The 27402-nt window shown below is 49.2% G+C and overlaps 2 protein-coding genes across 3 annotated transcripts; both read right to left on the bottom strand.

Annotated features, from left to right (window-relative positions):
- Positions 1-236: 236 nt before the first annotated feature.
- Positions 237-11471, bottom strand: pcf11 (PCF11 cleavage and polyadenylation factor subunit). The gene is given in 18 exon segments (XM_005457350.4): positions 237-919; positions 1034-1069; positions 1160-1252; positions 1341-1496; positions 1578-1761; positions 1838-1964; positions 2035-2160; positions 2241-2307; positions 3391-4646; positions 4890-4955; positions 5038-5172; positions 5269-5671; positions 5804-5978; positions 6064-7004; positions 7631-7843; positions 8563-8745; positions 9022-9147; positions 11082-11471. Coding segments are annotated over 18 exon segments (4680 nt in total). The 5' UTR covers positions 11325-11471; the 3' UTR covers positions 237-769.
- A 4846-nt stretch (positions 11472-16317) lies between these two features.
- ncbp3 (nuclear cap binding subunit 3) lies at positions 16318-25649 on the bottom strand. Of its 2 annotated transcripts, none has more exons than XM_013275934.3 (13): positions 25383-25649; positions 24458-24523; positions 24098-24203; positions 23875-24000; positions 23616-23741; positions 23392-23543; positions 23203-23308; positions 19658-19757; positions 19415-19524; positions 18772-19090; positions 18086-18237; positions 17837-18007; positions 16318-17760 (listed from the first exon to the last, which is right to left on the bottom strand). In XM_013275934.3, exons 1-13 carry the CDS (start codon positions 25557-25559, stop codon positions 17402-17404), a joined length of 2070 nt encoding a protein of 689 aa, XP_013131388.1. In that variant the 5' UTR covers positions 25560-25649; the 3' UTR covers positions 16318-17401. The 2 variants fall into 2 exon arrangements, with proteins under 2 accessions (XP_013131388.1, XP_005457409.1); XM_005457352.4 differs by having other exon boundaries at positions 18781-19090; positions 25383-25648.
- Between the last annotated feature and the right edge of the window lie 1753 nt (positions 25650-27402).

The following is a 27402-nucleotide window of genomic DNA, read 5'->3' as shown; positions in this document are numbered from 1 at the left end:
GATACTTCTTTGTAAAATGATCCTGTCATGTGATTGGCTGATACTACTGCCTAAACAGCTGTACCTAATAAAGTGGCAGGTGAGTGTATTTAAGCTGAACCTACATATGAATTCAGCTCTTATCATCCTTCTTTGACTCTGTCTGCTCAGTGCCAGCTTCACCTTCTCTTCAACTGAACTTTGACACACACACACACACACACACACACATACATATGAATAAACACCCAGAGCAGGACGTTTGAACCTACTGAACCTTTATTGATGTTTGGAACCCAAATGACAGTGAAACTGAGGCAATTAACGATCAATGAGATCAATCAGTATTCACACAAACAACTTTCAGATGCTTTTATTGATCAAAGAGAAAGAAAAAAAAAAAGAAAACCAACGGAAAAAGGGCGGGCTCCTCAGCAGACGAGTCCACGAGTCTTCGCCTCCCGCTCAGACAATGCTTACCTTCAACACCTGCGAGGGCCCGTCGATAAACCAATCAACAATCTATGTACAGGGATAACAGCTGATTCAATCACTGTAACACCAGAGTTACCAAAAATACTTTAATGTATAAATTAGGTCATGTACAGGTTCACTGAGGCAGCCGCACGGCCGCGAGTCCAAATACAAAAACGTATTCAAGTACAGACGCAGAGGACGAGTCCCTGCAGCTAAAAACCACCGCCGCCGCCTCCTCACGGGGCCGCCGCCTCATCACCTGCCTCCGTCTTCACTTCAGGAGGCTCCCCGCTCTCACTCTGCACCTCCTGTTTCACTGAGGTGGTGGCAGCAGCAGCAGCAGCGGCAGCGACAGCACAGGAAGCGACCTCCTCCTGCTTTCTTCTGTCTTCACAAAGGCGCCCAGCGGGTGATCGGTCAGCAGCTTACTGGGCGACGGCGTGACGTCAACATACGAGGATGTCTGAGGAGACAAACGAGAACGGAGCAAAGAAAAACACGTGAGTTTATACCAGAGAAGAAGAAAGAGGAGGAGGTGGTGAGGGACGGGGATGTAAGGGAGGAGGGGGTGACTTACGTTCTTGTAATCCTCGAAGCAGGAGGGGTGGAAGTTCTGTGGAGGGAAAACAAACAGCTTGTCACTCGCTTTGTTGTTATTGGTTATCTTACTGATTAGAAGTGGGTGGGCGGAGGCTTGGCGCACCTTGTCATCAACCTTGATGGCGTTCTTCAGGAACCAGTCCTCCTCCTCCTCCACCCAGTACGTCTCAAAGGGCTCCTGACAGATCTCACAGCTCTGCGGGGAGGAAGGAAGTGTTTTTATTGGCCGAGGCTGTGACGTCACTGACAAGCAGGCGATCTGATTGGCCGTCCGTCATACTCACCTCTCCCACCTGGTCCTTGGTGGCTCTCACGCTCTGGAACTCCTTCTCCTTGGCGGCCGCCTGGCTCTTCTGCACCTCCTCCTCGTTCTCCTTCTCGAAGAACTGGCTCTTGGCGCGCTCCTCCAGGTCTGCGATCTCCTCGAACTCGATCCAGTCCTGCACAACAAACGCAGCGTTACATCGGAGCGCTCCGCGGGGAGCTGGGCGCCGTGCCCCGTGAGGCGTGTGCGTTCTCACCGTAAGGCTGTAGTACCAGCGGCGGTGCGTGACCTTCTTGCTCGCCACCTTGCCGGCATGGTTCTGCCTGAAGTGCCAGTCCAGGTGGTCGGCGTACATGTCGGTCTGGGTGGCGGTGAAGCGCATGCTGCACAGGCAGCACTGGTTCCCTGAGTACAGCTTCGTCACCACGCTCTCGTAGCGCCTGGGGAGGGGCGGGGCAAAGTGAGTCACAGCAGAAAAAAGCTTAACCACGACGATGAGGACAGGCGAATACTCACTGTTTCATGTCATCGATGCTGAAGCTGGTGAGGTCCGGCACGTCGTCCTCGCCCTCACCCTCCACCTCCTGCTCCTCCTCTTCCTCCTCCTCTGGTGGCAGTGCCGGCGGAGGCGCAGAAGACGATTCTGGAAAAAACAAATACGTCAAACTCAACTGAAGAAGGTTAAAGGTGACAGAGGGAGGGGCTTCACTGACCGCTGCTGGAGGCGGGCGTGGCATCGGGCTGCGAGGGTTTGATGATGCCAGTGGAGAGGAGCTTGGACAGCAGGTCGTTCACGTCCACCTGACCCAAATGGTTCTCCGCAGGGACGACCTGCGGATCTGCAGAGACACGAACAACCAGTCAAGATTTCTGACGTTAAAGGTTAAAGCTGACCGACAAAAACGCCACACAAACTCACTCTGCTGTCCGAAAGGCACGGCGGTCTGAGGTAGGAAGGGCTGGGCCATGGTTCCCATCACGCTCACCTGGAAACAGAGCACAGGTACAAACACTCGGATTAACCCCCAGGAACTCGCCCTGTTCAACAACGTGGCCTCTGCACCAATCAGAGCCACCAGCTCAGAGGATCACCTGCACAATCTCCCATTTTTGTGTTTAACAGGTCAGAATCAGCTCCAGGTAACAGCACATTATGTCAGACGCAAGTAAAAACAATATCCCTTTAAAGTCGAGAGAACACGCCCACATGTCTGAAAATCTACCTGGCAGAGCTCACCTGCACCTCTCACCCCTACCTGACACATTCACTTGTTTGCTCAGCAGCATCTGCTGCCACTTTCTGGCAGTAGTGGTGCATTACATGGCCTCAGTCTGACCACCACAGCCTACGTCAGATTATCTAATGATGAATTTCCTGAGCTGGCGCAACGGCACGTTCTGTAGCATCAACTCCGCCTACTGCACAGCCTGATACCCTTAAATGTAGTTAAGAAATGATCTCTTTAAAAAAAAAAAAAAAAACACAACACACATGTAAAATTAATCATCATGGAGGTCAAAGGTCCAGAAACTTGTGACCATACAGAAGAGTAACACCTGCAGCCCATCTGTGCTGCCATGACTGCCGGGCCTACCTGATTGGCTGTTTTATATGGAAGAACTCCATTACTCCAACTGACTTGGAGTAGTTGCAGAAGTTGGCAACATAGGCTGGCTGTGCCTCAGAGATAGTAGCAGAGACGACAGATGTAGGGTTTAAAGGTACCTTTCAAAATAAAACTCAGGTGTATGTATCGCATGAGGAGACTCAGGCGCTGTGATTATAAAGGATTAGCATGCTGTTAGCGGGTCAATAACGGCTCTTTTAGCTGTGTCTCCATGTATCACGTCAACTCTGACTTAAATGCTGCCTAAGTATTTGGTTGCCCCTAACGACAGTCACAGCTGCTCAGCTGTGGGTGGAGCTCCAGTTGCTCTGAATGTGATGTTAGTTTGTTGACACTGGACTGAAGTGAGGTGTGAGGCAGCTCTGATTAAGACCCTCCTCTGTCTGAACCTACAGCTCTTCTCATTGGTCTAGATCCTGTGATGTAATGTGTGTTGCTTACCGGCTGCTGTAAGCCAATGGCGGGTGCTGCAGGGTTGTAGAAGGGGGTGGGTCCTGGCTGACTGAACGGCTGCGCATGGAAGTTTCCGGCCTGCTGCATGTTCTGTTGCGCCGGGAACCCCGCTGGTGCCGCAGGGAACTGAGGATTGATGGGGTCCGGGAAACGCTGGGGTGGCATGTGGAAGTTCTGCTGCGGGGCCATGGGGCTTTCATACATGGGCGGGCCCATCTGCCTCATGAGGGGCTGCAGGTTGTGTTGAGGTTCGAATCGCAGGTGGCCCTGTCCGGGGAAGTGCTCGAAGCGCGGTGGGCCTCCCTGATGCGGCACGTCATACCGGGGCCCCGGCTGGCCCGGCCCCTCGAAGTGTCCGGTGCCGTCAATCCTCATGGGCCCTCGAAGCGGGCGGGTCGCTGCTGGAAGCCCATGGGGGCGGATCCAGGGCCGGGACCCATGTTGTTTAAGTGACGTGGTGCTTCGAAGCGCTGCAGTGGGCCCTCCGAGTGGCCCGGCCCCGGCCCTCAAATCGTGTCTGTAGTCCGACAGGAGCCCCAAACCTTCCAGGGACCTGAGGGGGGCCCTCAAACCGCCCCATTCGTTCTCCGCCTCTCATCGGACCGTGACTCATGTGTCCGGGACCGTCCACCCGCTCCGCCATGGTCTGATGGGGTGGTCCGGCGCCCTCGAACCTGCCGGGGCTGGGTGGTGAGGCCCCTCACACTGCAGTGAGTCATCGAACCGTCCGGAGCCACCGCCGCCTTCATACCATCCTGGGGGGTGGGGCCTAGAGGAGCCCATATGACCGGGACCGTTGTAGCGTGCAGGGGGATGTCCGCCGTCGTGAGGTGGCGTGTGTCCGGGTGACCCGCCGTGCTGTCGGACAGAAGATTGCGGCACTCCGCGGGCGTGTGGCGCCTTCAGGATGGATTTGGTTGAAGCGTGAGGAGGCGGGGCATCCAGGGGCCCGTCGTCCGAGTGCTCACTGTTTGGGCTCTCAAAGCGCGGTATCGGGCTCATGTCAGCAGAGTCCTTCTGTAACGGTGACAGCCGTTCGCGCTCAAAGCGTGTCGCCGTGGCGTCCAGGCCAGCTGGGCTCGGGGAGTTCCTGTGGACCACGGTGCCCGAGGGAGGGGGCACCTCCGGCCTGCGGGGGTCAGCAGGTGGGCCGTACCGCCGTGGAACATTGTAGCTGCTCTTCTGCTCCTCGCGGTCGTTGTAATGCTGGCGCTCGGTCAGCGGCGAGGTCCATTCTCTCTCACCTGGAAACCACAGAAGAAGAAATGCTGTGAACGCTGCCGCTTCCTGGCCTGATAAATTAAAGTTTGAGCTTCATCTGTCTGAATGTGAGGGTGACACTACAGAGCTACAGAGGAGGTGGCCGACTACGACTCCCACGATGCCTTGAGAGGCTGGGTGTGAGGGGGAGTGTCTAATTGGCGGTTAGCTGATGATGTAATTGGGGCTCCTGACTGAATGTGTAAGACTTGTTAGAAATGGCTAACCCTGCTGAAGTATCCCTGATCGACACCCTGACACCCTGCTGCTCCAGAACCTGACCTCTGACCTCTCTGTGGATAAAGACGACAGATAACAGGTAACCTTCACGCCACTTGAACACGTGAACGCAGCGCGGTGGCAGCGTGCACTCACTTGTCTCTCTGTGGTCTCTCTTCATGAAGCGAAGACCCGGCTTCAGCGCTGGGAACTCTTTGCCGTGGTTGTACTCTTCGACCATAGGGGCGAGCGGCGCCCGTTGCTCCTCACACTCTTTGCTCCGCCTCTCGCCTGAAAAGGCAGCAGATGTGTTGGTTTTTTTTTTTTTTTTAAAATCAGTAATAAGGCTTTGTTCTCTGGCTGATTTACTGATCATGTGACACTCACCTGGCCTGTCTCGCGGGGCTCGGTTGTATTTATGTGGCGGTGGGTGTCCGGCGCTCTGCCCACCACCCATCTTCTCGCTGTGCCCCGGTTTGTCACTGGTTTCCGGATTCTCCTCCCCCTCCCACTCCTCTCCGGCAGGTCGGTGGTTGACCTGAGTCTTCCTCAGCTTCGACTTGTGCTCGTAGTACGACAGCTCTGCTGCATCCATGCCTTCGTGGGGGCGGGGCTGAGATGAGGGAGTGCTCAGCAGCGGTGGCTGCTTCTTGACGGGGAAGTCTGATTCGTCCCAGCTGTCTTTGCGCTGCTGGATCTCCTCCTGATACTGGTACAGCTGTTTGATCTGGTGAGCCATGTTGAGGAACTCCTCGCGGGAGATCTCGCCACTCTCCATGCGCTTGCTCGCCTGCAGACATTTTTATTTTCTCATTTTATGATATTTCGTCACATGATACCCCCCCTAAATTGTTTTCTACCATAACAAGTGAAAACCAGTGAAACAGCTTTATCCTACGAGTGAACAGGTCAGTGAACGTACCCTCCTCAGCAGGTCCTTCTTGGAGGCGGAGTTCAGGACATCGGGGATCTGCAGGTTGGCGTCGACACTGAGCCGGTGCTTCGGGGTTCGGGGGATGCTGGGGCGGTTCGGCGTGCTGTACAGTTTATGTCTCTGAGGCGTGGGCTTGGCGTGCATGTCGTCCGACAGCTTCATGCTAAGGAAGAAGGACAAAGTTTTTTTAAAGTTTAAGTTTTTTTTAACTTATTTTATAATATTTCTGATGCGTTTGATGAACTCACTGTTTACTCTCCTCCCAGCCGCTCCTCCAGCGGTGAGGTGCGTCCTTCACCTCCTTGCAGCCTCCCTCGTGGCTGCGTGGCGAGTGAGAGTCTCTGGTCTCAGAGTGGCGTTCCTCCCCGGGTCTCTTGGACCTCCTGCTCTCTGATTGGTTTTTGGGAGTGGGACGGTCCTCCCGACTGGGCTTGCCGTGCAGGAGTTCAAGCCTCCGTGGTTTTCCAGCTTTATGCAAAGGTGACGGTGAGCTGCTGCGGGCTCTACCCTTTGGCGAGCGCCTGTCCTTCCTCTTTGGGGAGCCGGCAGGTGATCGCGACCTGGACCGTGAGCGAGTGCGCTTCCTTGCGTGCGTTCGGGCGTTGCCGGCGGTCTTATCAGAGGCCTTGTCACGCTCATGTTTGGCGACCGAACCGTTCACCAGTTTACCTTTGAACCTCTGAGGCTCTGCCCCCCGTGCAGCATCCTCCCGCTCCTTCTCATCACTGCATCGCTTCTTCTCTTTTTGCTCGCTGTCCTTGCCCTCGCCCAACTTGTCCTGCGTGCGTTTCCTCAGCCGCGGGTCTTTCTTCGTGCCATCTTTGCTCTGAAGCACCGCCTCCGCTGCTTTCGTTTTACTCGGCCCGCTCTTCGCCATTGGAGACGGTGACTTGGATTTGGGTTTCTCTTGTGGAGCGTCTTTCTTCTGCATCCTGGCTTTCTCCAGAGCGAGAGAGTGGCTTCCTGTGGTGGGTGGAGGCTCTCTTTTTGTTGTGGCGGGCTGGTCTACAGGTGGGGGGCCAGTGGGCGGGCGATTCAGCCGGGGGTCTCTGACGGACGCCTTTGAATCACTCTGAGAGGGTACCCAGGGTCGGACCACGGGAGCAGGTTGGCTGATGAGCTTGGGCACCAGGCTCGCTGCTGATGAAGTGGAGACCGCCGTCGCTGCTGGTAATGTGAAGCCGCTGGCCTGTAACCATGTGACAGAGCTGCCTGTTAAATATGCACCAAGTTTCTACACAACAAACCTGAACAGCAGGTAAACTCTACGGCAGCGGCCCCCAACCTTTTTTGCACCACGGACCGGTTTATGTCTGACAATATTTTCACAGATCGGCCTTTAAGGTGTCACGGATAAATACAACAAAATAAAACCAGTACCAAAAAGATTTATTCATAACACACAGGAGAAGACCCAGGGAAACTCAGTTAACAATAAAAACCCTGAAAACCATGAATTTCACACCCGAGCTTCGACTCTCGCGGCCCGGTACCAAACGACAGCCCAGGAGTCGGGTACCGCTGCACTAAACCTTCGGACGAGTGACGGGGAGTGAGTAAAACTTCCCTTTGCTCTGAGCAAAAAAGTCAAAGAGTTAAGACTCTGCTCCTCCTTCCTGTCATTTTTTACTCTTTAAATAGGACCCAGCACTGCCCCAGTTCAGATCAAACTGGTTTGTAGCTTGATCTGAACTGGAGCTCAAGGCTTTAACACATTCAGGGTGTTTCAGAGTTTTAGCTCCAGTCTGATTCCCTGGATTGTGATGCGAACATGTGATTGGCTAACGGTGATCTTACAGCCCCGGGTGGTCGTACCAGCTGAGCTTTTGTCTGCTCCAGCTCCAGCTCGATCTTCTTCTGCTGGAGCTCCAGGAGCTGCTTCTGTTTGGCCAGCAGCTGCTGCCGGATCAGCTGCTCCTGTGTCAGGCTGGACTGACTGATGGCTGCGGGGACCGGTTGAGGGGCGGGTGGGGGCGTGGGCGGCGGCTGGGCCGGGGTCGGCCTGGGAGAGGATGAAGACTCCTCAGGCTGAAAGACGAAGAGAAAGAATAGCTTCTGTTTAGTACTCAAGCTCAGCCCCACAAAATCCTATCGCTCAATGTGGATGATGCTGTGTGCAGGTCAGAGACCAGGGGACAGCCTGACCCAGACACAGGTAAGGAGCACATGGATGTGACACTTGACCTGGTCATGATATTTATGGAAAACCTCTTTAAAAACATTTTCCTGAACATCAATGCACAGAATAATGATCAAACTAACCAAACCTGCATGTAGCCACCTGACACAGTGGTTAGCACTGGTTTGAACCAGTTCATCAGGTTCTCTCTGCAGGGATGTTCTGACAGGTTAACCCAGTCTCACACCAGTCAACAGTTTAATAAAAGCAAGGCGTCTGCTCGGCTCCTAAACGTCACTTTATTTGGTTAAAAACAGATTTTACAGCAGAAAAACCAATAAATGGAAAATCTAAAAACAAAAAACCTGCCACACTGAAGCTCTCTGGACCTTTTAAATCCCTCTTAAAGAGGGAATATATTGTTCATGGTACTTCCTGTAACAATAACTTTAATTTACATGTGAATAATCTGCGGGGGTGTACCTGCACGTTTCACTACATCTTCTTTATTGACATTTCAAGGGTACAAATACATTTATTGATAAGCCCGACTAGGACCTCAGGAGGAAACCGCTGCGCCGGAGTGACCTCTGTCTGCCCGAGGTTCACGCCCTGGACTCATACACACCTGTTTGAGGAACTTGGGGTTGACGTGGATGCTGGCGTTGATGGTGGGCGGCAGCGGCTTGATGGGCCACGCCGGGTCCACAGAGTTGACCTTCACGTCGAGCGCGTACAGCTTCTTGGGCGGGAACACGTCGTCCCAGGTGGAACGCAGCTTGAACAGGGACTTTCTAGTGTTTTCGTCCACCTACAAACAGAGGACAGCGCTTGGTCCACAGCCACCAACAGAAAGCCAACATCACACTGTGCAATAGCGGTTAGTCCACTTCAAAACATCAGCTAAAGTCCTAAAGCCTCCCTCCAGCTTTCATTAGCAGTACGTTACGCGCTAAGACAGGAGCAGAGTGCAGGAGACTACACAGAAGAAAGCAAGCAACAGGACAAACAGGAGGGAGTGCGAGGGCTGCTAACATGTCACTGCTTAAATCTTAACAAGGCCAAACGGCAGCAAAGAGAACTGTACCTTTTCAAAGACACATATAAATGAAGGGATTAGGTTTTTAGCAAACACTGCAAGGTATTCTCCTCCAACATTCTTCACTATGGAATCCACTAAGTACAAAACTGGAAGCTTCTCGCTGGGTGGGGCCTGGAGCAATAAGAGAACTCGACAAGTTTAGAAAACAAACAGGGGTTAAAAGCAACATTTCAGAATAAAAGCTCACAGTACACCTGCCCCACCCCTCAGCACCCAAAAACGCGGAAAAAGTTCAAAAGGTCAAGAATTGCAGGAAAACGTCTCAGTCCCAGTCAGTCCGTGTGCTGCTGCGTCTTCACGGGAGAAAAAGGAAAAAGTCATCTTCACGAGTCCGCTCAGCATCTGCTGAGTTACAAAATGAGTCTGTGACGCCGCCAGGCTTCAGTCCAGGAGCCAGTTACCTCCAAAGAGGGTGTGTAACCTTCCACCACTCTTTGTACGTTTACCCAGAAGGCTCGTCTTCGAGGTGACTCCACCCCCAGTGAGCTTTATTTCCTCTCACACCTCCGCTTTGACCCCCCCAACATCTTTAACCCCCCTCCCTCAGTGTGTGCAGTAAATGAAACCAGAGTCATGCCAAGAAATTACACTGGGAAATAAAAAATGACAAAAAGCACATTTCACATTTTTTATTATAAACATTTTAACCATTCAAACACATTTTCAGGAATTCAAGATTCACTCGAGAATTAAATCAAGTGTCATGCGACCAGAAGCTGAGTGTAAAGTGATGGCGGGCGGAGGGGGCATTGTTGACGGCCCCGTTAATCAATGACCCGACACTGATAACACACAACAGATCAGACTGAAACCATTCAGAGACACTGATGTGGTCTGAGCTCAGAGCAGGGCTACAGACGGTCAAAATCCACCAAAAACTCAAGCCGCTAATCCTCAATCAGATCAATGTGACGAGCTTAATGCTGATTGGAACGTCAAGTGCTTTCTTTTGTTCCCTAACCCCTGACATGTAAACGACTCGTCCAGAGGAAAGTTTGACTGTTTACCAAAGCTTTGTTCAACACACTCAGACTTTTAAAAGAGAAATCTGTCACCATCAGCACAGCAGTTATTTATTCATTTACAGACATCAGCGGGCGACACTTCAACACATGTCAGGCATTCTATGAAATCTGTCCTTGGTTTAAAGTCAGACTGCTGAATCTGATGTGATGAGTTTAGGCCAATTCGAGGTTTTTATTCTAGCACCAAAACACTGACTCTAAAGCAGGTTCACATGTTTCTTTATTAAACAAAGTTTAGACCATTTCAGACGCTCACAGCACAAACTGGAGACATCACCAGGAGTTTAGTAGAGCTACTGTGCGACTATGAGGCCAAAAATAACGCGGTGATTTCCCCTGTTCAGGAAAGTGACTCAGATTTACTTCCCCAGCTACATGTGGCCTGATCCTTTGTGTTAGTTACCCAGAGAAACTGTCAGACTTTCAAACAGCTGAGCCGTTTTGTGAATTTTGTGATTTTGAATTTTTAACAAAATCTTCTTACATCAGCCAGATTTTATTTACAAAGATACCCGTGTAGATTTTGGCCCTTTCCACGTGTCAGAAAACATTCTGTCGCTGCGGTTGTTTAAATAAAGTTGGTTTAAACAAACCACCTTGGAAACAAGCTGACCCAAACCAGAACGTCCCGCTAAAGCGCCGACTTCTTTTCTACTCACATCTACTGACGTTTACTCCACAATAAAGAGGGAAACGCAGAGCGAACGGTAAAGACGGACTGATTTAAGGTGGGCTGATTTAAGGTGGATTTCAACTCCAGACCACATCGAGTACCTACAGCGAGTCTGCAGAGAAATGGCGTGCTGCTCAGTACAATAAAGAATAAACGGTCGGTTCACTTTAATACACACAGTTGTTCAATAGTTGGCTGAATGCGGAGCTAGCAGAACAAACAGCTGGATGTTTTCAGAGACATGTCGCGTTACCGCGGCCGGCCTCGCCGCCATGTTCAGCTAGCAGCTAACTACATACATCGACAGCAAACATCTCAGTGTGAAAGTATTCTATATTCATAAAAACCTTGCTTATTTGTGCTTCAATAATTTCCACGATATCCTTGGCGAAGTTGATGTTTTCCTCGGCCAGGATGGTCAGCATGTTGATGTGCGGCTTGCTGTTAAACGTCAGGTCTTCGAGGGAGGACTGGTACTCCCGGCAGGCGTCTTCCCTCGCCGCGCTGTCGTCCATCTTTGAGCTGAGACACTCGGCCAAACCTAAGCGAGTCTTACCGAAACCATAACCACTGATCAGCAGGCAGTCCATGAACTCATGCGGCTAACTGTTCGTCCCGGACTCGGTGAGAAATCACGCCGGTTCGGGGGTATATTTCAGCCGCCTTCTGTCGCCGTTCTCTGCCCTTTTAACGACCACAAGAAAATGGCGACTGTAACTGAAGGAAGCCTACGTCACGTGGAGGTATTTATAACAGCCGTGACGTCAGTGCAGTGCCATTGGCTGGTTTTAGCCCACCTTAACCTGGGTTTTCTTTGCGATTAGTTGGGGAGAATAACGGCCACACAAATGAGCCAATCAGAGTGGAGTACCGTCAATCCCGATTACGTAACGAAAAATGATTGCAACAGCTCTTACTCAAGGCACCAGGCCGCAGCACTACTCACAAATAAACACACGTTACTCATTAATAGTAAAAAACTATGCTAGAATATCGAAACATATATATATATTTTAAACTACATTTAATCAATTCAATTTTAATTTTACATTCTGATCGAACTGTGTCTTTGCAAAAGTCTTGAAAAGTATGTGCCAGCCCTCATAAACATGGGAACTAGGTACAGACAAGTATATCAGGAAAAAAAACAGTTTACACAATTCTAACAAACTTATAAGTCAATGTCACCAGTGTGAACTGTGAGCATCTCTCAGTGTGTAATGTCTGCAGGAACTATGGGCTCAAAATGTGGTCATAAATATTTTGTACTTGTAAATCAGGATTTGTATGTGTAAAAATAATTTGTGTGTGGACTTAGCCAAACCCCCCCCCTGCAAGTTACAAGTACGAATTTTGACCCTATTTTTCTTCCTGTCATCTGATTGGTCAATGTCATGTCAATCACAAATGTAACAATCCAATCAGAGAACAGATGGGTTTGGCTGTCGGAGGGGCGCTTTTTTGAACTGCAGGTCCTTGAAGGGTAATACAGTTTGAAGCTGGAGGATCTCTATATAAATATCCGATAGCAGCTAGGTCCCCTAACTTTCAGCAGCTGTTGAAAGGATAAAGTTGTGGTGTATCAGTGGTTAGAAATACCATTATTACTTTAGGATTAGTTTAACACAAAGTCAGGGCTGACCCGGGACCATTGCTGTGAGTCACAGTGCGCAGCATAAAGGTCCTTTCACATCGGACGCAGGATGTGCTGCTAATGCTAACTAAAAGCAAAGGATCCAGAATTTGTTGCGCTGGCTGCTGAGCTCTGTGGGTTTTTGCAGCAGCGCTACCTGTACTAGATGCATCTGCTCCTTGTCGTTTCTATCTCTGACTTATGTCCTCTACAAGAGTTTGGTTTTTTTGCTAGTTCTTCAAATGTTCCTGTGACACAAAAATCACCAAACTCGGACGACCACAGACTGTTTTCCTTCATGGTGATGAAGGAAAACGATGGGTTGGCATGTAAAAGGGCATTTATTCCCTTCAAGGACCTGCAGTTCCGACAGCCAAACCCATCTGTTCTCTGATTGGATTGTTACATTTGTGATTGACATGACATTGACCAATCAGATGAAAGGAAGAAAAATAGGGTCAAAATTCGTACTTGTAACTTGCAGGTGTTTTTTTTGGCTAAGTCCACACACAAATCTTTTTTACGCACACAAAAATTCTTTTTACACATACAAAACTGATTTACAAGTACAAAATATTTATGACCACATTTTGAGCCCATAAGGAACAGACAGGTTGTTTGTTATATGTTGACACAGCACTGATTCATCTCTGCAGTTAGGTGGCTTTTTCATGCTTGAATGATTCCTAAGAGTTAAGAGGTGTAACAAACACCAAAGAGCTACCTCATCAGGCCGGAACGTGCGTTTCATCCCACAGTCCAGCACCCACTGTGTCACCCAGACATCCTGTAAGGTTCAATGAGGCGTCGAGGACACATGAAAAGGGAATGGCTGAGCTGAGGAGGGGACCTGAGGGTTCCCCAACTCTCTGTGAATGCTACTCATGGCCATTGTTCAGCGCTCATGACAGTTTGCATACTAACGACTATGAAACTGAGCTCACTGTTAGTCAGTGGTGCTAATTTCTGTCAGCTCATCTAAACCTGCTGAAAAGACCACTGTGGTCTGTTAGCGCCGCAGCCAGAGCCCTGCTGAGCCAGCCTTACCTTAACTTCAAGAAATTCTTCACAAATTCAACCATATCAAACATCCTTGAAAGAGTAGTTGTCAAACAGCTAACAGATCATCTGCAGAGGAATGGCTTATTTGAAGAGTTTCAGTCAGGTTTCAGAGCTCATCACAGCACAGAAACAGCTTTAGTGAAGGTTACAAACAGTGTTGGGTAAGTTACTTTAAATTAGTAACTTAGTTACATTACTAGTTACTTCTCTAAAAAAGTAACTCAGTTACTTCAAGTTACTCGTTACTTTCAGAGTAACTAGTTACTAGGGAAAGTAACTTTGGTTTTACTCAGAATTCTCTTGTTAATGTGTTGCTTCTGTAACTGGATACCCAGCCAGACTGCCAGTCTTCTAGCTTGCTTACTTGCCACAAGTGCACTGTGCCACCTACCAATAGAAAGGAAAAAATAATGTGCACATTTCCATGAGAGAAATCCCACGCCTGGACCGTCGTTGACCGCCGCATGATTCTAGCCTGCTTTTTACATCCAACACAAAAACTGCAGTCGTGGTGCTTTTGATTGTACTCAGAAATTGGAAATTCTGCCTTCTGAATAGGAAGATGTAGGTAACACCAGACTGCAGATGAGCTGCATACAGAGCTGGACTGGGACAAAACAATCGTCCCGGGCATTTTGACTAGAGACCGGCCCGCCATTATAGGAAAAATCATAAAGCCTTTGAATGAAAATAAACACTGTTGTGACAGTGATGTACACTGTTCTGATGGTATATATGTATCAATCTATCAATCGTTTGTTGTAAGACTCAAATAATTATTTTTTTAAAAGCGAGACATTTTAAATGAGAATAATAAAGAAAAGTATTTCTTCGTGCCCCCCTTTCCCTGTTAATGCCCTACATGGACCCCTGGCAAAAGCTTTGCTAGACCCGCCCCTGCACAGTTACCAGCTGTCAGCTACTTAGAAAAGGATCCTGGTGTTATTTGTCTCTCAGAAACAGCTCATAACTTCCCTTCAACTCATTCATGTCACCTAAAAGGTAAACCTGTTTCTACATCACCTGTTCAGCTCTGATGATTCAGTAAGGACATCTCCTGGTTTCATCTGCATGTTTCCCTCTCACCAGATAACCAAACCGATATCATGACCAGCAGCTTTACAGCTGTGGCTCCAGCAAACATCAGCTGATACTAGAAATTAATATTAAATAAATTCTAACAACAGCTGATCAAGCTTAAACGTGCTGCTGTTGTTTAACGCGACATCCGCTGGTTTCCTCTTTCTGGCGCAAAGTGGGCGATAAATAAACAAGAGAGAAAAGCCGATCAGCTGATCATTGATCAGTTTCGTGATTGAAGTAGAAACAGGAGAGAATGAGAGAAGAAGAGGCAGCTGTGCAGCTTCAGCTTTGTGTCTTTTTCATTGTAGCTGAAGTCCGGGACAAACTGTGTTCCTTTTCACCTCAGTACGAAACGCGTAATATTTTCTCTGAATACCAGACGATTCTGTTTTTTACGGGACGGTTGGCAACTCTAATAATTAACCGTATGAACAAAATAAAGTTCAACATCAGTAACATAGCACCCACACAGCTGTATAGAAACTCCGTCATGCTAGCTAGCACGCAGTACGAAAATGTCAGCATACCGAAAATAAACTCCACCTAAACTTGGTTTATATCTGACCCAGATAGACTGCAGGTCATAACTTCTTACCTGAAGTTCAGTTCACCTGACACGCGGACCGGCGGCCGCTTCGGGTCTCTCCTCTTGCCTCCCTTTTCCTTCATCCACCTGCTGGCCTCCACCACTTGCTAATGTTATTGAATCTGTGGAAGCTCCGCGATATCCACCACACGAAGTAACGAGTAACGAGCCTATCTAAATCCCATTAACAAGTAACGCGTTCCTGGTTTTGGCATAATAACTAGTTACCGTGCTCGTTACCACAATAATAACGTAGTTACTGTAACGCGTTACTTAATAACGCGTTAGTCCCAACACTGGTTACAAATGATCTTATGGCCTCTGACAGTGGACTCATCTCTGTGCTTGTCCTGCTAGACCTCAGTGCAGCGTTCGATACTGTCGACCATAATATCCTATTAGAGCGATTAGAACATGCTGTAGGTATTACAGTCTTTAGCTGCTGGAGATTCCCATGATGCACTGAGTGTTTCTTCTTCACCCACTATGTGGTAATACACCTCTCTGCATTTAATTATTAGTTATTATTCATCTCTGGTTCTCTTCCACAGCACGTCTACCTTCAACTTCTGCTGGAGGTTTCTTCTTGTTAAAAGGGAGTTTTTCCTTCCCGCTGTCGCCAAAGAGCTCATAGGGGGTCTTTACCTGACATTATAAAGCACAACTGTGAGCTGCCTCACCTGCAGTTTTCTGCTGGATATTTGTCACATTAATCTGGAATGTTTTCATACTTTTCTGAGAACATGATCCTCTCTGAGGCTCACCACATGTTTGATTTGTACACCTGACAGAACCGTCGCATTTATCCAAGCAGCAGCTCCAACAGCGAGTCCATCAGAAACACACACGTCTGCAGACTTTTTAAATTAACTCAACTGTTTAAATTAAGGATTAAAATTTGCATTATGAGGGGCGTGGCCTCTTTGGCTGACAGGTGGATGGTGGTACACGTTCCTGACCTGGACCCTGATAATATGGCTGCTGAGGTTAATCACACCAACACGTCTGAGGAAGATTCCACGGTTTTATATTCGGCTGTTGTTGAGCATCTATGTGTCTGCGTTCACTGCATAGGCCACGCCTCAATGCGCGCTCACCTGCTTCAGTTTGGCATTTGTTTTTCCCCTCATTGGTTCTTGGAACACCCCGCCTAAAAAGCACACCTGTGTTGTGCAGGTATCTGTGGTCAGGGTTACAGGAAGAAGACTCGACACGTGTGGAATAAAACATCAGCGGGGATTTTAATAATGATCTCATCTCAGGAGCAGCGGTGTGGTGTCACCTGCACGTGGACCCCAAAGGTTTCATTTAAAAACAACACATCATGTGACATCACAGGAACACCGTCGATGAACGCACGCACGCACAGGTCATCAACAAGGTGTTTAGAAGAAAGAAGAAAGAAAAGAAAAGTAGGAAAATGTTCCACAGCGGATGCCTCAGTCCTGCAGGCGCTAACAGCACGCCTACGCCACACAATGGAGGCGGAGTCACTTCACTGTCTGAGCTGCAGCCAGACGGGGAAAAGCTGAGGAATGGTGGCGACCGATGCGGCGATGAGGGTTCGATTCTGGAGGCACGGATCTCCAACGTAACACGGGAATGGTGATAAGAAGAGCAGCAGCAGGTGAGCGGAGAGTTTCCCATGATGCTTTGCCACATCCTGACAGAACACCACAGGCACGAGGAGAGGAGGCCGCGGGAACCAAAGCTTCTCCCTCTGTTCCTAATTAGCACCAAACTTGGCAGGACTTCCTCTGAAATGTCCTCAGATCCACAGCCGAGCACACAAACTCCGGAACGCCAAGGCACACTCCCAGGAAATGACCTCACAACCCGACTGACCCCTCAGCGCTGGGCGATACGACTTTAGAGGACGGATCGCTTCCTTTAGCTCCATTCTGCAGCCACTGCCTCACCTGCAGCAGGTGATAGGCCACGCCCCCAAGCAAATCTCGCTGACGTCGCAGCCGATCTGGATGACGGGTAAAGGGACATTTTTGCAACTTCACCTCCCTTCAGGCAGGAAGTGAGGAGGGCGCACACTGCAGGAAGGTGAGATTAAAGGTGGGCGGAGCTTCAGGGAGGGAGTTGAGGTGGACTGCAGTTCCCTGGAGAAGCTTTATGAAACATTTGTGTTGATATTTACGAGTCATTATTTTCGGGTGAAATAATAATGAAAGGGAGAAGGTCGCCGCCCAGGCCCGTTCCCCGACGCACGAAGGTCGTCCGCTCGGCCTTGGCGCTGCTTTATGTCCATCAGAGGAAACGCTGCTCCGCCCCCCTCCTCCTCCTCGTGTCGTTCAGGCGTCGGACTCGTCGCTGCTGTCGCGGCTGATCTCGATCTGCAGCGAGGGCAGGTTGTCCAGCCGACTCTTCTTCATCTTGTGGGTGAGACGCTCCTGCTTCTGTTTGATCATGGCACCCCACATCCTCTGCAGTGTCGAGTCGTCCTCTTCGTCCCCGCGCCCGTCGTCCTCCTCCTCGTCCCCCTCTCCGTCGCCACGCCTCCTCTCGCTTCTACTGCTGCCACCGCTGTCCCGGCCCGATGAGGAAGAGGAGAACAGCCCTGCCGAGCGGCCGCTTGACCTGTTGTGATGTCTGGCGGCGGCGCCGCTGCCGTCGTCGTCGTCACTGGAGCCGAGCCTGCTCCACAGCCCGCCTGCAGACGAGAGAGAGCGTTACAAACGCCACACAGCAAAGAAAGAAAACGACAGAGGTGGGCGTCGCCTCTGTACCCGTCTTCCTGTCTGTGGATGAGTTGGAGCAGTGGCCTCTGCTGTCCTGACTGGCCACGCCCAGTCTGCGATGCACGTCTCTGGCTGGGGCCGTGTCTCTCGGGGACAGCGGCGAGGGAGAGCGGCGTCTGTCCGGAGAGTAGCGTCTTTTCCCGAGCCGCTGCCGTACGTCTGTGGAGAGCGTCAGAGTCAGAGTCAGAGGCCCCGCCTCACGGCAGCAGAGCAAACAGCTGGATTTAAACCACTCACCTGTCTTCCCGCCGCTGACCACCGGAGGGGGCTGTCTGTGCTGAGAGTGGCCCTGCCGCTTCTCCTCCAGCAGCTGCCGCACGTCCGTCACCTTGGAGGGCGAGGACGAGGATTTGGTCCTACTCTGTGATCCTGACGTTCCGATCCTGTTCCTGAAAAATGCGACACAAGCGGAGTTAAACACAGAACAAACGTGCGTATGAGCGCGGCGGCGAACCATTCCTGCAGGTTTAACGATCAGAAGAAAATCTTTAATTCATAATTCGTAATGTCAGTACTCGCAGCCACAGCCTGGAGACTTAAGATCCGCCCACACAGGAAGTAGTCTGTGGTGGTGGATGTTCTACAGTTGCTGGTTGGTGACCAGCCGATCGTTCTCACTCGCTTCAAAGTTAAATAAAGTTAAGCTCGGGACCCGCCCACTTCCCACCATCATCTCCCAGAACTGCAGAATATCTACTTTTTCTATGATGTCACTTCCTGTGAGGCCATCAGACGTAAAAACAATAATCTGGTATTTAATGGAAGGAGGAATACAGCGGCACCCCGGATTTTCAAAACAAAAGCTCTGAGCAAACATGATGTCTCTTTACATTTTCATTTAATGCTCGGCCTCACTGAGAGGCACGCACGCTCACACACGCGCACGCTCACACACGCGCACGCTCACACACGCGCACGCTCACAGCTCTGACCGGATGCTCTTCAGGTGCGTCTCTAGCTCATCGGCGTACATCGTCATCTTCTTGCTCTTCTTCGGCGACGGCGTGGAGATCATCTTCAGCTCCAGGTCGTAGTCCATCTCGTCCGACTCGGACCACGGAGACGGAGAGCGGTCCGCCCGGCTGTGAAGCCCCGCCCCCAGTGCGCGTGAGCCACCGCCCCTCTCCCCCCTCTCCCTGTACTCCACCATCCTGTCGTCAGAGTCCATGTCCTCATCGCCGTCGTCTTCCTCCTCCTCCTCTTCCTCCTTGATCGGCTCCTCGGGCAGGTTGACCAGGTCCGCTGAAAGCACAGAAGCCATAAAACGTTAGCATGAAGCTAACATGAACCAGAAGAAAACCACATTTATCCAACAGGCACAGCCCACAGTCTCCCCTCTCCCTTCAGGAGTCAAGGTGCTGTGAGGTCATTGTGGCGTTGATGATGAGGTTACAGACCGCTGACGTTACAGGCAGACATGGAAAATTTACGGGACAGACGGGGGACAAAAAAAAAAAAAAAAAAAAAAAAAAAGGCCTTCGATACACCAAGGGCTCGACTGGTTTCGGGATCAAAGCCCAACTGACCCCGCCCTCTCTGGGCGTGGGATCGGCGGCGTGATCTCACCTGAGTGTCGGTGTGTGTACGGCGGCGTGTGGCCCATGCTGTCTCCAATCAGAGGCTTCTTGCTCTTGATGACGTCACGCTGGATCCGTCGGTTGTGGTACCGCCTCTTCCTGAACAGGAAGCAGACAAAACTTTATTAAACACTGACGACTGTGACGCTCGCTTCAGAGCTGCATTTGGTGCTCCCATCACATCTACACCTGATGGTCCTCTGCGACATGACCTTTGACCTCTGAGCCTTACCAGGAGTTGCTGAGGATGCCTTTCATGCCGCCGTAGTTCGGGTTTCCGTACTTCATGTAGTATCGGCTGCGGCGAGCGGCGCCCGGCTCCTTCTTATCGTCTGCACAAAGAAAACACGTATTACAGATGTTTGACCCCAGCTGCACATAAAAGCCTTTCCTGTCTGTGTCCCCGCTGCAATAAAAGCATAAAGCTTTCATTAGCGCTGTTCCACTCCTTCACACTTCCTGTCTGCGGCCCGAGGAATCAGGAAGCACGTCACAAAAACAGAAACACCCTGGATTTACGCCCACTGAGAAAACAGGCGACGTGTTCAGTGCTGCCGTTACCTGCTGTGCTTTGCTTTTAATGGACAAAGTTTGAATCATGTGACACGCTCCGTCTTAAACCTCGGATTATTTCAGACGAATCGATCAAAGCTGGATCGATCGTACTGATTTCTAATCTGCAAGTTGTTCAGAACGCTGCTGCAAAGCTTCTGAGCAAGTCCTCCAACTACTCCCATGTCACACCCCTGCTGATTCAGCTGCACTGGCTCCCAGCTAAATTCAGAATCCACTTTAAGGATTTGACCTTGACTTTCAGGGCTCTGCATGGACAAGCACCAACATATATAAGTGAACTTTTACATCCATACATTCCCAGCAGGTCCCTGAGGTCATGTGACCAGGGCTTGCTGGTTGTCCAGCACACAAGGCTGAAAACAAAAGGTGACAGAGCTTTTGTAACTGTGGCCCCCAGATTGTGGAACTCTCTCCCTTTGAGCCTGAGATCTGTGGACTCAGTGGTCGCTTTTAAAAAACAGCTAAAAACTCATCTTTTTAAACTTGCTTTTGGTTGATTTTTAGTTTTAGGTTTTAGCTTCTGTGAAGCACTTTGTGATTTTTATCTTGAAAGGTGCTATATAAAATTTTACTTACTAATCACCTGGCTGTCAGCTACACGTGAACACTTCTCCCTGACTTATTTTGGCGGGGATCACGCACAGACTTCCTGTCTGTAGGAAGTACTGAGACACAGCGAGGAGAACGGAAACACTCGCAGCGACGTGACGACTCGGAAACAGAATCACCTTCTTCAGTCCTCTCATCGTTTTTGTAACATGACTGATGTGGAGGAGCAGAGACACGATGAAGGATCATCTGAGGAACCCTGCAGCTGTGTGTGTGTGTGTGTGTGTGTGTGTGTGTGTGTCTCAGTGTGTGTGTGTTCCTGTCTAGCTATCTTTGTGAGGACCGAAATCTGCATTCTACCATACTTGTGAGAACCAACAGTCACTTGTGAGGACACACACACACACACACACACACCGGTCCTCACAAGTTTGAAGGCCTTTTTGAGTCTCAAAATGTGGTTTTAGGGTCAGGGTTAGGCATTCATGTTTAATGGTTAGGGCAGGGGTCGGCAACCCGCGGCTCTTTAGTCTTTATTTTGCGGCTCCGGGTGGTTTGGGAAAATAAATTAGAAGTATTTCGCTGAAGTGTATTTTATTTGTGTTTAGTTCTTTTTTAAACTTGTAGTTCTATATTTGAAGATTATTGTGATTTTGAAATACAAAAATAAAATTATATCTTATTATTTTTTCATCACTCAAACTAAGCGTCACACTCGCGGAAGCCGGTGTACCCGCCGAAACGCCGTGCATTTATCAAGACTTTCGACCCCAGGTAGGCCAATTATGGATCTGGATCCACATTATGTCAGCAGCTGTTCTCCACCGTGAACTATGTTAAAAACAAACACCGCTCACGCCTCACAGATGACAGCTTACAGTCCTGCGTAAAGATGAAAGCCCCGATTTGCAGACGCTGTGAGCAGAGGTTCGGGACCATAAGTCTTATTGTAAACACATCACGGCAGACCCGACGATGTTTCCATGAACGCGCTTTTCAGCATCTCTTTATTGACCACTTTTCACACACGGTTGCTGTACGCATACAGCCGGCTGTAGCTTTTCAGCTCACAGCCCGACAACACAACAGCAGAGAGAGCACAGACTTTAAGGCGGCGAGGCGTGATTGCGAGTGCCGCTCAGGTGCATCCGACTCCCATGCAGCGGCACTGCAAACCACGCCCCGCCACACACTAGGGCTGTGCGATATGACCAAAATCTCATATCCCGATATTAAGACATCTATCGTCGATATAACGATATAAATCACAAAAATGTAACATTTTCTGTAAATTCTGTGAATGTCGGGCAGCTCGACTTGCGTGAAGTGTTTCCAGCTGGGCGTTGCGTACCTGGAGTCGAGTGTTTTAACTGATGCATGAAACGATACATTTTTAGACATAAGTTGTAACGGCCGCCGTTTTCTTTGAGTATTTATTACACGGCGTGCTGCGGGGAAAAGCCTGTTCTAACGTTTGAGTCTAAGGTTTGTTTTTTAGCACCTGACGGCTCTTTTTTGCTTCTCATCCGTAAATACTCTGCATCTTTCACGTGATTCAGTTTATTTTGAAAAGTCTCAACAGGATTTTGAGCTTTATTGTGAAAGGTTAATGTGGAAAATAAACAAGCGGACACGAGGTGGTTTTACCGTCGTTGTTGCTAACGACAACGCATAAAAACAAGCACTTGTCCGTCCGTAGTGTGGTTATATTAAATATAAGAGAAAGAGAGAACTTTAGGAAATTAATATAGCCGCTACAGTGAGCATCAAAACGGTGAAAAAATATTGCTGTAAACAGTTTATTTTGCGACACCACGAAACAAACAATAGCGTAAAATGAAACGATAGACGTTTTTATATCGTCATCCGATATATATCGTTATATCGAACAGCCCTACCACACACATTAACCAATTTTGCAAATATCTATTTTTTTTAGCAGCATAGAGATTTTTTTCCAATTACTTTTTAAAAGTCAGGTCAAGGCTCCAACAGCCCAAAGGCGATATAAGGGTGGCGGCTGACAACAGTTTTTGTTTGCTACATGGATCATTTTAGTTCAACTGGGTGTCTTTCCTTTTGTTATATTTTTTTAAGAGTTCAAAATGTGTTAATTACATAAATAAAATGTAATTTTCTCTGTAGCACTTCATGGATTTCATAAGCAGCACACCTTAGTTTCTCTGTGGATTCTTTTAAAAAGCAGTTAAAAACCTTTCTGTTCAAACAAGCCTTTTGTTGATCTACGTATTTTATATTCTTTACATTATTTACATTAGATCTTTTACATTGTGTATAATGTCTATTGATTGTAGTGTTTATTTTAATATTTGTGTACAGCGCTTTGTGACTGCCTGTCTGTGAAAAGTGCTTAATAAATAAACTTTACTTACTTACTTTAGTTGTTTACACAAAGCACAAAGATAAAACAAACAATATATACAGTGTTATCTTCATTTTAGATGTCAAAAAGTATTTGCGGCTCCCAGTGTTTTCTTTTGCGTGGAAACCGGGTCCAAGTGGCTCTTTGGGTGTAAAAGGTTGCTGACCCCTGGGTTAGGGTAAGAGGGCAGGGAAACCATTATGTCAATGAAGGTCCTCACTAAGATAGCTGAATGGGCTTGTGCGTGTGTGAGTGTGTGTGTGTGTCACCTTGCGTGGCGAAGCGCAGCAGCAGCTTGTTTCCTTTGAAGGGTTTGATGGCGGGCCGTAGGTCGTTCCTCAGCAGGGATGCTCTCTCCGCCCGCGACAGGTCGGCCTGCGCGCACACAGCCGATGACATCATCGATCACTTTTGGGCACTGGTCAGTAAACCTGATGATTGGTCAGGTGGCGTCCTACCTGTCCGCTCTCAGATTTCGTCTTTGTCTCTGCGTCGCTGTCTCTCCCCTCAATCTCCTCGCTGCGCTTCTTCGCCGTTTCCTCTTCACCTTCGTCTACCTCGCCCTCCTCCTCTTCATCGTCCTCGTCATCTGACCCTTGACCTCGCCGACCTGCGACATCGTAACATTTACCCACAATGCCCTGAGGCTTCTGGTGGTTTCCCCTACAGTACTCGAACTCACCTTTGCTCTGCTCGCCCGGCTGGCTGGTGCCTCCCGTCTCCGTGGTAACAGCCTCCGAGTCAGGCATCCGGCTGGTGTTGATAAGCGCCCGAATGGGGGTGTCGTCATCCAGCCAAACCACGTTACCTAGGAAACCATCAGGTGGTGAGAACAGGGTTTGACCTGAGCTGTGATTGGCTGGGAGAGTCACATGCCCCGCCCCGTGCAGTAGCTTCATGAGCTCCGCAGCCGGGCTCTTCTGTCTGCATGCCGTACTCACAGGAAGTGTCGTCGATCCACTCGATGTGAGCCGGAGGATACTCTTTAAAGTACCCGAAGACGTCCTGCGTGCTCATGTCGTCCACGCCCATCACATGGATTGCCTCCATGCGCAGCTGGGGGATGGCTGGGCACCACAGAAGAAGAAGACGACGACATGTTAAACGAGCTCCTCATCAGGAAAAGGTTGGCTCTGCCTGCTGACAGTCATGGAGGACACGTACCTTTCTTCATGGCGTCTTTATCCAGGAAAACGTTCCGCTGGCCGATCTTCTCCTCCCCGTGGAAATGGAAACGCTGCGCTCGCTTCTCTTTCCTCTCGATCGCCTCCTGATGAGGAAGAAAAAGGAAATAAGTCGAGTATTCAGAGGAGTTTGAACCCTGAGCTTCCCACTCAGCTATCACTCTTTACCTGATATCATCAGGTCATGGTGACCTTTGGAAAGGTCACTCACATGAGTCCTGACCCTACAGGCGCTCAGAGACTCTTGCATGTACTTCACTAACATCGCCCACAGTGAGAAACACTTTAAAGTGGCAGCCTAACGCCCACACACACACACACACACTCTCTGATGGTTTACCTTAGAGTTGACGTCGATTCCAGTGATGAAGGCTCCAGCCTTGTTCTCATACCGCCGACTGGTGTCCTGTGAAACAGACAGACAGCAGTGAGCCACGGTTTCACTTTCTCTTTGAGCCGTTTCTGTTTGTTTGCTTCAGCAACATTACAAAGTGACTGTAAACACATGGGAAACACAGGCTGTATGAAGTCCACAGCAGCAGCCACACAGGCCTCCACAGTAAAGACTCAACTCTAATGTGACTTTCACACAAGAAGAAAACCTTCATTTCTCCAGCTGATAAACTGCTCTGGATACTGTTGGTGTGCTAGCAGGGAGAGGAAACACCCGCGAAGGTATAAAAACTACTAAGTGTGCATGCATTCAAATCGAATAACTTCACCCGTTTTGCATTTCTCTGCACGTAAAAACGTCAAACTTCCTAGTTTTAGATGAGGTTTGGTGGCAGGGACGCTCTACACTAGCAGGAAGAGTAAATAACAAAGGAAGAATAATGAAATCCAGGTTCACGCTTAGAAGAAAGCAGAACTGTTCGGTATGCGCATACCTGCTGAAATAGTTGCGGAAAATGAGCACTCTGCGGTCTCTGCTTTTTCTTTTTTTTTATTACACGTAAACATCTTAAATTCGATGTTTTTTAAATAGAGTTTGGTGGGACGTGCGCTCCACACAAACAGCACGTGAACACAGCAACAAGTGACTGAAATAAACACGAACCCCGCAAACATGTCGAAAACGTAAACCAGCCCGGTTAACGCGAGGCCCCCGCCGCTCATCGGCAGCCCCTACAGCGCGGAGGGAGGGGGGCGGCTGACTCCCGGGAGAGAGCCGGGAGTCCAAGTAACCGCTAGCCGACACTTCCCGCGGATCTGCCGGGCGACGGAGACGCCAGTCCCCGGAGTGCCGGGGCCTAGTCCGGGCTTACCGGCAGCAGCTCCTTCAGAGAGCGGTTAACGGAGATGTCCTCGGGGTCCAGCTCTCCCTCCTCCACCTCCATCGGCTCGGCTTCGCGGGCATCTCTGTCCGACTCGGAGTCCGAGTCCGAGCGGTCGGAGCCGCTGTCTGATTTCACCGAGACCCGCAAGCTGCGTACTGCCGCCATGGTGCTAACCCAGCAGCGAACAACGGCCTCTAGCGCTGCGGCTCTTGGCTGACCCGGAAACGGTACCTACGACTTCTTCTGCGGCCTGCAGGCGGCGCGCCGGAGCTCTTCCGCCCCCTGCGGTTATTAAAGGTAAAACATGATGTCATGCTCAGCAGAGGGCGGTGCTGAATAACAGACACTTTAACAGCGTCACAGACGATATATTAAAACATGTAAACCAATGTTTTTAATAAATGTGTAAATGTAAACAGCCCTAAGTATAACAGGGCTGAAGTGTACTGCACAATGTCTGAAAAATCTAAACAAAAAAGTACAAAGTAATTAATAAACAGGTAATCAAGATAACATTGTCAGAATTACAATAAATAAATAAATACATAAACACAAGGCTGTAACGGAAATGGAAAGTAATGAAAACGCAGTATAAAAACGTTTATTCATCCCGTTATTTAAACAATAACTTTTCTTTCTCTTATTTATAAAGTTTCATATTTATTTGCTTTAATTGTTTCATAACCGATACTGAGACATACTAATGCACAAATAAACACGAACACGAAATAAGAAGAACAGCTAGTCAATAATTCCTTGTTAGTTTTGGTTCTTTTACAAAAGAACAATCAACTTTTTTAATGTTTTGAACTTTAACCAGCATCTGGTTCTGAGGCAGTTTGTAGCTGCTGGTTAGTATGAAAAATGACGTCTGCAGATGAAGCGGGTCTTCAGTAAAAAAAAAAAATTTAAAAAAAAGTTGGGAGAAAATGAAACGACAAAAACAACAACAAACACTGAAAGAAGCTGATTTTTATTTGTGAAATGTTCAGTTTTACAGGTTTTACAACACACACACACACACACACTTTATGACATCAGAAAACTGCGCAGACATCTTTGTGTTCATGCTGCATCATCTTTTATTTTGAAAAGCTGAACTCCTGCAGCTGTGCAGCTTCCAGTGGAGTGAGTGACCTGGAGACTTGGCGTGATTAGTGCGAACGTCTCTCAGAGAGGGAGAGCGAAGCTTCAGACCCCATCATCAGACCAATCACAGCGCTTCTTGTTCTTCTCCCTGACCTCCAGCAGCTCCACCTCTCTGACTCACCTGCAGCACCGCCCACCTGACCCCCGTCGCTCAGACCCTGTGTGCTGCAGATCATCACACTGCGACTCCTGCAGCAGGAGTGAAACTGATTTGGTTGCAGTTTAAAAAAGGTTCAGGTTGAGCTCACGACGTTGTAATGTGTGAGGAGAACGGCAGCGTCTGTCTCTAACGTGTCTGAATCTGAACCCACAGCCACGTGTTATTATTTGTTATTAATAAGAATAAATCCCACAGAGCTCAGCATGGACGCGCAGACCGAGCAGCTCCAGCAGTTAACGTGTTTCCTGTATTTCCGTCCTTTTTAACCTGAGTGCATGCGCTCGCCTTCCTGTGTCTGTGTTGAGAAACCATCAGAGTCACGACCCAACGACAAACTTTAGGCCTGTAAAGGCCTCGCATCCACCGCAGGAACTCTCCTCCAGGACCAGGAACCTTCGGGGGGACCAGCACCGTGCCGGCTGACAAAAAGACTAAACAGCACTCAGGACCAGTCATCTAACAGGGAGACAGGGGGCGGGTAGTTGCAGTTCTTGTGGTTGCCTCTGATATGAGTGAATCCCCAAACTTTGAGCTGCTGTGCTGTTTTTGTTTTTCTTGTTTTGGTTGAAATGATTGGACCCCCGCAGAGAGGACATCTCCCAGCTGGATGGGAGCACCTCAGCGGTGTTTGGGGAGAGGGGCATTAACCGCTGCCCCTCAGGGAAGCTTAGCTGCTCGGGTCCTGGTCCTTTGGGTGGA

The sequence above is a fragment of the Oreochromis niloticus genome, linkage group LG10, assembly GCF_001858045.2.
Source record: "Oreochromis niloticus isolate F11D_XX linkage group LG10, O_niloticus_UMD_NMBU, whole genome shotgun sequence".
Classification (NCBI taxonomy): domain Eukaryota; kingdom Metazoa; phylum Chordata; class Actinopteri; order Cichliformes; family Cichlidae; genus Oreochromis; species Oreochromis niloticus.
This window is presented reverse-complemented; position numbering and strand designations above follow the sequence as displayed.

Excerpts from the sequence above, each read along its gene's own strand:
- ncbp3 (XM_013275934.3), bottom strand. The coding sequence starts at position 25,559 with ATGGCGGCAGTACGCAGCTTGCGGGTCTCGGTGAAATCAGACAGCGGC. Across the intron at positions 24,204-24,457 it reads GAATCGACGTCAACTCTAAG|GAGGCGATCGAGAGGAAAGA; the intron begins GTAAACCATCAG and ends CTTCCTCATCAG. Across the intron at positions 19,091-19,414 it reads GTACACACACCGACACTCAG|CGGACCTGGTCAACCTGCCC; the intron begins GTGAGATCACGC and ends CTGTGCTTTCAG.